General features: G+C 40.3%; 1 protein-coding gene across 1 annotated transcript in view; it reads right to left on the bottom strand.

Annotated features, from left to right (window-relative positions):
• Positions 1-9,423, bottom strand: part of LOC117336346 (histone acetyltransferase KAT6B-like) — a 71,499-nt gene that overhangs the window by 48,945 nt on the left and 13,131 nt on the right. The window contains 1 exon segment of the mRNA XM_033896841.1: positions 8,594-8,957. Coding sequence (XP_033752732.1) covers positions 8,594-8,957 — 364 coding nt within the window.

Raw genomic sequence — 9,423 nt, 5'->3', positions numbered from 1 at the left:
ACAACATACTAACCTCACCACCTCATCACAACATACTAACCTCACCAACTCATCACAACAGATTAACCTCACCACCTCATCACAACATACTAACCTCACTAACTCATTACAACACATTAACCTCACCAACTCATCACAACAGACTAACCTCACCAACTCATCACAACATACTAACCTCACCAACTCATCACAACAGATTAACCTCACCAACTCATCACAACAGATTAACCGCACCAACTCATCACAACAGATTAACCGCACCAACTCATCACAACAGATTAACCTCACCAACTCATCACAACATACTAACCTCACCAACTCATCACAACATACTAACCTCACCAACTCATCACAACAGATTAACCGCACCAACTCATCACAACAGATTAACCTCACCAACTCATCACAACAGATTAACCTCACCAACTCATCACAACATACTAACCTCACCAACTCATCACAACATACTAACCTCACCAACTCATCACAACAGATTAACCGCACCAACTCATCACAACAGATTAACCTCACCAACTCATCACAACAGATTAACCTCACCAACTCATCACAACAGATTAACCTCACCAACTCATCACAACATACTAACCTCACCAACTCATCACAACAGATTAACCTCACCACCTCATCACAACATACTAACCTCACTAACTCATTACAACACATTAACCTCACCAACTCATCACAACAGACTAACCTCACCAACTCATCACAACATACTAACCTCACCAACTCATCACAACAGATTAACCTCACCAACTCATCACAACAGATTAACCGCACCAACTCATCACAACATATTAACCGCACCAACTCATCACAACAGATTAACCTCACCAACTCATCACAACATACTAACCTCACCAACTCATCACAACATACTAACCTCACCAACTCATCACAACAGATTAACCGCACCAACTCATCACAACAGATTAACCTCACCAACTCATCACAACAGATTAACCTCACCAACTCATCACAACATACTAACCTCACCAACTCATCACAACATACTAACCTCACCAACTCATCACAACAGATTAACCGCACCAACTCATCACAACAGATTAACCTCACCAACTCATCACAACATACTAACCTCACCAACTCATCACAACAGATTAACCTCACCAACTCATCACAACAGATTAACCTCACCAACTCATCACAACAGATTAACCTCACCAACTCATCACAACATACTAACCTCACCAACTCATCACAACAGATTAACCTCACCACCTCATCACAACAGATTAACCTCACCAACTCATCACAACAGATTAACCGCACCAACTCATTACAACAGATTAACCTCACCAACTCATTAAAGTTTATTTCTTGTCCATCTGATTTTATTCTGGTTATGTACACTTTACAATAGAATCAACTGTTTGGTTTTTCTGAAAAAGTTAAAACGTAACCAGAACACTGAAAAGTCATCAAGGCCCTGTCACGTGGCAAAGTATCATCATCAAAGCCCTGTCACGTGGCAATGTATCACCCATAATCATCAAGGCCCTGTCACGTGGCAATGTATCACCCATAATCATCAAGGCCCTGTCACATGGCAATGTATCATCATCAAGGCCCTGTCACGTGGCAATGTATCATCATCAAGGCCCTGTCACGTGGCAATGTGTCACCCATTATCATTAAAGCCCTGTCACATGGCAATATATCACCCATAGTCATTAAAGCCCTGGCACATGGCAATGTATCATCCATAATCATCAAGGCTCTGTCACATGGCAATATATCATCATCAAGGCTCTGTCACGTGGCAATGTATCACCCATAATCATCAAGGCCCAGTCACATGGCAATGTATCACCGTTAATCATCAAGGCTCTGTCACGTGGCAATGTATCACCCATAATCATCAAGGCTCTGTCACGTGGCAATGTATCACCCATAATCATCAAGGCCCTGTCACATGGCAATGTATCACCCATAATCATCAAGGCCCAGTCACGTGGCAATGTATCACCCATAAACATTAAAGCCCTGTCACATGGCAATGTATCACCCATAATCATCAAGGCCCAGTCACGTGGCAATGTATCACCCATAATCATCAAGGCCCTGTCACGTGGCAATGTATCACCCATAATCATCAAGGCCCTGTCACATGGCAATGTATCACCCATAATCATCAAGGCCCTGTCACATGGCAATGTATCACCCATAATCATCAAGGCCCTGTCACGTGGCAATGTGTCACCCATAATCATCAAGGCCCAGTCACGTGGCAATGTATCACCCATAATCATCAAGGCCCTGTCACGTGGCAATGTGTCACCCATAATCATCAAGGCCCAGTCACGTGGCAATGTATCACCCATAATCATCAAGGCCCCGTCACGTGGCAATGTGTCACCCGTTATCATCAAGAAGCCATTTGCCTATAATGCTATGGTTGGCAATTGCAAGGAAGCAGCCTCTACATAATACATGTACTATGATGTGACTATAATGGAAATGAAAATACCAGTATAAAAACAAGAGGCCCATGGGCCTTAATGGTCACCTGTGTTTTGATATATTTTAGCATATTTGGCCCTTGTGACCTTGAATGAAGGTCAAGGTCATCCATTTGAACAAATTTGGAAGCCCTTCATTCCAGCATGCTACAGACCTAGCTTCGTCTCTGGTGACTTAAAAATTGATTTGTTAGCTTGTTTGATTTTATTTGAACCATAAACTATGCTTAACAAGAGGTCTTGACAGTTGACAGTTTCAAAATATTTCAGTTAATCTAATTGACCCTTTTTGGCCCCACTCATCAGTCCAAGGGGCCCGTCAGGGCCAACATGTGCAAACCAGAAAGCTGTCATCCATTGCTGATAATCTTAACAAAGTTAGAATGAATTGCAATACAAATCTAACTAGAGGCCCAGAGGGCCTGTATCGCTCACCTGGTTTCATGAGATATATTTGTCGCTGGTATTGCTATGTCAATATATATCATAAGCATTTTATATGGGTAGATGTACATTGGTTTTATTTTAATACTAAAAATGCCAAAAGGTGCATTAATCCATGAAATGAAATTGACTTTTGGCGCGACCCCATAGGGATGCTACCACACAAACGGAGTGATATCCATTGCTTAGTTTCAGAGAAGATCTTGTTTAGACCAATTGACCCCTTTTGACCCTGCCCTCTGCCCCCTGGGGGGTCAGCTCCTTCCTTTATACAATTTTGAATCCCTACCCCAATAGGATGCTAATAGTCAAATATGAGCTGTTTCAGAGAAGTTGTTCATATCAATTTAGCAAAATTGACTCCTTTTGGCCCAGCCCCTCAGCCTCCAAGGGGTCGGCCCAATCATTTGTACAATTTTGAATCCTTAACCCAAGGGAATGCTACCAGTCACATATTAACTCTTTCCGTACTCACGACGACTACAGACGTCACAAAAACGTGCTCCTGTATCCTTCATGACGACTACACACGTCGCAATTAACATGCCTTCCATCCTTTGTGACGACTCAAATCGTCGTAAAACATCGCGAAAGATGTTGATATTACTTGCTGGTTTAGCATAGTCATACGAAGGAATTGACACGGAAATGATGTTTTTAAGAAATAAAAAGCAATGTAAATATTGCATTGATGGTATATTTTACATACCAGAAGCATATTCATTCGTTAAGATTGTCTATTTCAAAGAATTCCGCCGGTTCATGCCGAGTTGTTTACATAGCTACAAAATGGCGGCCTCAAATTTACTTTCGTTTTCTGCGAGATTGTTGCGGTTTTAAACACAATAAAACAATTAAAAACGATAATATATATATAATTGAGTAACGTTTATCATCAAAATAAGTAAGAAATACGTAAAATATTTTTACACACCAAAAAAACGATGTTTTGGCTGCGTGATTTCTTGCACACGTGTGACACATGTGGCGATCAAAATGTCATTTCCCGCGATTCTGCCTGGTGATTTCGCCGTATTTTAAAGGAAAAATTGGGTAAAAGAGTTTCCGTACTCAGTACTTGTTCCATATGATAAACTTCATTTTATATTAAGCATTATACAACAGTAAAAGATCAGTAAAAGATCGTTTTATCGACGTCTGATGTGATAGCCATATGCTCCAATACACAAAGGACCGACCCAGCATTCACTTCCGGTAGCGACCGCGAAATTTGAATGAGTACGTAAAGAGTTAAAGATATCCATTGCTTAGTTTCAGACAAAAAGTTGTTTATATCAATTCTGCCAAAATAATCCCTTTTGGCCCCGCCTCTTAGGTCCCCTGGGGTCAGCCCTGTCATTTGTACAATTTTGAATCCCTACCCTAGGGGGTTGCTACCAGGCAAATATGAGTGATATCCATTGCTTAGTTTCAGAGAAGAAGTTGTTTATATCAATTTAGCCGAATTGACCCCTTTTGGTCCCGCCCCTCAGCCCCCAGGGAGGTAGACCCACCATTTGTACAATTTTGAATCCCTACCCCAAAGGGATTCTCACAGTCAAAATTGAGCAATATATATTGCTTAGTTTCAGAGGAGAAGTTGTTCATATCAATTTAGCCAAATTGACCCCTCTTGGCCCCACCCCTCTTGGCCCCGCCCCTCAGGCCCCCAAGGGGTCAGCCACACCATTTGTACAATTTTGAATCCCCATCCCATATTGTTGCTACCAGGCAAATATGAGCAATATCCTTTGCTCGGTTTCAGAGAAGAAGTTGTTTATATCAATATAGCCCAATTGAACACATTTGGCCCCGCCCTTCAGGCCCCTGGGGGTCAGCCCAATCATTTGTACAATTTTGAATCCCCACCCCAAAGTAATGCTACCAGGCAAATATGAGCGATATCCATTGCTCGGTTTCAGAGAAGAAGTCGGTAATATCAATATAGCTATATTGACCCATTTTGGCCCTGCCTCTCAGGTCCCTAGGGGGTCAGCACCACCAGTTGTACAATTTTGAATCCCCACCCCATAGTGATGCTTCCAGGCAAATAGGAGCAATATCCTTTGCTCGGTTTCAGAGAAGAAGTTGTTTATATCAATATAGCCAAATTGACCCCTTTTGGCCCCGCCCTTCAGGCCCCTGAGGGGTCAGCCCCATCATTTGTACAATTTTGAGTCCCCTACTCATAGGGATGCTTCTGACCAAATTTGGTCAAATTCTGATCAGTATATATCAATATAGCCCAATTGAACACATTTGGCCCCGCCCTTCAGGCCCCTGGGGGTCAGCCCCATCATTTGTACAATTTTGAATCCCCACCCCAAAGTAATGCTACCAGGCAAATATGAGCGATATCCATTGCTCGGTTTCAGAGAAGAAGTCGGTAATATCAATATAGCTATATTGACCCATTTTGGCCCCGCCCCACAGGCCCCTAGGGGGTCAGCACCACCATTTGTACAATTTTGAATCCCCACCCCATAGTGATGCTTCCAGGCAAATAAGAGCAATATCCTTTGCTCGGTTTAAGAGACGAAGTTGTTTATATCAATATAGCCAAATTGACCCCTTTTGGCTCCGCCCTTCAGGCCCCTGGGGGGTCAGCCCCATCATTTGCACAATTTTGAGTCCCCTACCCATAGGGATGCTTCTGAATAAATTTGGTCAAATTCTGATTAGTGGTTATGAAGAAGAAGTCAATTGTTGACGGACGGACGGACGGACGGAGGACGGACGACAGACGACGGACGACGGACGCCACGGTATGGCATAAGCTCACCTTGGTCCTTCGGACCAGGTGAGCTAACAAATAGTCAAAAATGTGATTTTCCTATATAAACTATAGTAAAATTTACCACCTCTCCAGGGGCAAACATGAGACCACAGGGTCATGAAATTCACAATTTTGGTAAAGCACTCTTAAGACCCTTCCATCTAAGAAGAGTGTTTGATTTCACCATATCTGAGAGTAGAGAAGAAGACTTTGGAAGTTTTTGGCCCAGCCCCTCATGCCCTTGGAGGCTGGGGACCATATGATTTACAATTTTGGTTGACCTTTAGCCATAGAAGCTTCATACCAAATTTCATTAAATTTGTTTCAGCCATTTTGGAGAAGAAGTTAATAATGTGAATTGTTTACAGATACACAAAAGGTGATTAGAATAGGTCATTTCGTCTCAGGTGACCTAATAAAAATAACAAAATTCTGCTCAAAATCAAACTTTGACTAGTACAACTGCTAACTGCAGTCTGCTCACACACAATAGGTATTCACTATTCACTAAATTATATTTTTCTGCAAAAAAATCATCATGTCAACGAGTTCGGGTTAGTCAAGTTGCTGATTCCCCGACAGTGCTTAACTGTAGCATAACAGACTCTGCAAACTGTTTCTTTTTCGATTATTGTTCCCAATGACACGTTTAAGTCCGAAATGTTTCCATATATTTGATTTTCACTTTTTGTTTTTAACAATTTCTATGTCAGCACCAACAAGTTGATTTGGTTCTGCCATGCTGCAGAAACAAAAGAGATAACGAAAACAGAAATTCTTATACTATCTATTGCAAGGACCAAGACCAAAGATTGTTTCCAGATTGAATCTAAATCTTCTTTAAAAATAAAATTAATAAATAATCCCTGTTAAATAAAATATAAAATTAATATTTCATGTGTCCAATTTGTTTTTTACAACTTCAATTTCGCTTATCAAAAATAAAACAGTTGTTAGTTCAATCCGTATCACCTGTACTTAAATTGTACCGTATTCCAGTTTGTCTATTAGTGTGTGCCAGTTACGACATCCGCTGTTGACTGGCTTTGTGTGTTCCTGCTCAGGTGGCATGGGTAGTTTTAAAGTTACATGTTTCGTGAAATAAAACATCACAATTAATCAATATTACGATGATGTTACACTAGCCCTATTAACTTAGTCCTTTGTCCAAGTATGACAAAGGCCCAATTTAAAGTGCCTTGGTCTCTTGGTTATTGAGAAGAAATTGTTTTAATGTTTTAGCCTATTCGACCCCTGTGACCTTGAATGTAGGTCAAGGTCATTCATTTGAACAAATTTGATATCCCTTCCTCCTGGCATGCTACAGACGTTGTCTAACTCTTTCAGACCGTTGTCAACTATAGTCGACATCAAAATGTGCTCCGTCTTCCCCGTTGACATAATTCCAAGTTCCCTTTTCCCCACTGTCAACTATAGTCGACAGGCTAAGCTGACCTTATTTAACTATAGTCGACAGGCTAAGCTGACCTTATTTAACTATAGTCGACAGGCTAAGCTGACCTTATTTAACTATAGTCGACAGGCTAAGCTGACCTTATTTAACTATAGTCGACAGGCTAAGCTGACCTTATTTAACTATAGTCGACAGGCTAAGCTGACCTTATTTAACTGTAGTCGACAGGCTAAGCTGACCTTATTTAACTGTAGTCGACAGGCTAAGCTGACCTTATTTAACTTTAGTCGACAGGCTAAGCTGACCTTATTTAACTTTAGTCAACAGGCTAAGCTGACCTTATTTAACTATAGTCGACAGGCTAAGCTGACCTTATTTAAGTATTGATCTGTTGAGATCAGCACCCGATACATTCAATTATGGAATACAATGATATATATAAGGTATTCAAGTCTTTTGAAACAAATATCTTTGTTGATAAATTCTTGTTTATTTCATACAAGTTACTTTTTTTTCCATAAGAGTAATAGGTGATATTTTCTCAATAGGTTGTTAATGTAAACAATATGGCAGCTTGCTACATTTTCATTTGAGATATTAGTGTTAGGATGTTTCAGTGTTCAATGCGACATCTAGAACTAATCAAATCATAAATATTTCTCAATAATGTACAAAGATAACACAAACATTTGTGTTTTTATATGAAAAAAACAACACATCAAAAATGCATCTACATGAAAAAAACAACACATCAAAAATGCATCTACATGAAAAAAACAACACATCAAAAATGCATATGTAGTCTGCCATTTTGTTTAAACCTCTGGGGGCAAGCCTAATAACTATTTCCGGTACGGAATCCGCAAAGAACACAAAGTACGGAAAGTGTTAAAAGATTTTTTCCTATTTGACCCCTGTGAACTTGAATGTAGGTCAATGTCATTCATTTGAACACATTTGGTAGCCCTTCATCCTGGCATGCTACTAGGACTAATATTAGTTTCCTGAGCCTCTTGGTTATTGAGAAGCTGTTTAAGGATTTTAGTCTATTTGACCCTTGTGACCTTGAATATAGGTCAAGGTCATTCATTTGAACGGATTTGGTAGCCTTTCACCTTAACATGATACATGCCTAATATTAGGATCCTGGGCCTCTTGGTTATCAAGAAGAAGTTGTTTAAATGGAAAATTTGATGCTAGATGGATGACGGATGCCGCTGCATGCAAGGGCTAAGCTAACTTGCTATTCGAGTAGGTGAGCTAAAAAGCCTGATGCTACATTTCATTACAAAAGACAGTGTAGGATATGGAATTTTACCCTTGGGTGTAGAATTCGGGACAGAGAACCCAACTGTCAGTCACCATGGAAGACGGACACAAGGTAAGACAATGGAAGTTGCACCAAGGCTTAAATTTGCCCTTTTGGCACATGTACATGTGAGCTAATAAACTTACCCTGGCTTCCATTATTTCAGGAATGGCTGGAAGGAAGTCCTGCGTTATACAGCGACAGAGGTCACGCTCACATTTCATCTTGCTTTGTTTGAAGGACTCTGCAAGAGCATCCCAATCTTCAAAGGTCTTACAAATGAGATGCCACCTTGGGTTGATCTCGGGTAGGGGCAGGCCCACAGAGGTTGTAGGTGCATTGCTGTTGTTCCCATTGGTATTAACGTCCATTTCCTCTTTCATGTCATTATTTTCTACCTCCATAAGTGTGTCCCCATTTCCACTTTTCAGCTCAGCGTTGATGACATCTGCTGAGTTATCCTCCATTTTATCTTCTTCAGATTTCAATACATCGACATCAGGGTTTGGGCTTTTTTTACAAAGGAAGGAATTTATGTAAAATTACATTAAAAGCAAAATTAGATTTGGATTTCAAAATATTTTTGATGATGAAATATATACAAGAATTCCGTTGAAGTGGATGTGTGACCTGTGCAGGAAGTTGGGTGGTTAGAAGAGTTATTGTATGGAAACAGATTTTCTATTTATAGTAACAGTACCCTTGACCTTTGACCTTTGGACCAGTATAAAAACAATCCCATGCCAATACTTTTGGTAAGGAAGAACGGCATGAAATTCAATTGACCCAAGGGAAATTGAGCTATCAAACAGAAACAAATTTTCTAATTTTAATAGTAATACTGACCTTTTGAACTTTGACCTTTAGACCTGAAAAGCAGTCCCAAGGAAGTACTTGTAGTGAGGAAGATCTACATAAAGTTTGAATTTGATCAGCCCAAAAGAACCAGAGTTATCGCACAGATACAAATTTTCTA

The sequence above is a fragment of the Pecten maximus genome, chromosome 10, assembly GCF_902652985.1.
Source record: "Pecten maximus chromosome 10, xPecMax1.1, whole genome shotgun sequence".
In the NCBI taxonomy this organism is placed as follows: Eukaryota; Metazoa; Mollusca; class Bivalvia; order Pectinida; family Pectinidae; genus Pecten; species Pecten maximus.
The sequence above is the reverse complement of the archived record's forward strand: the minus strand, read 5'-3'. Positions and strand labels throughout refer to the sequence as shown.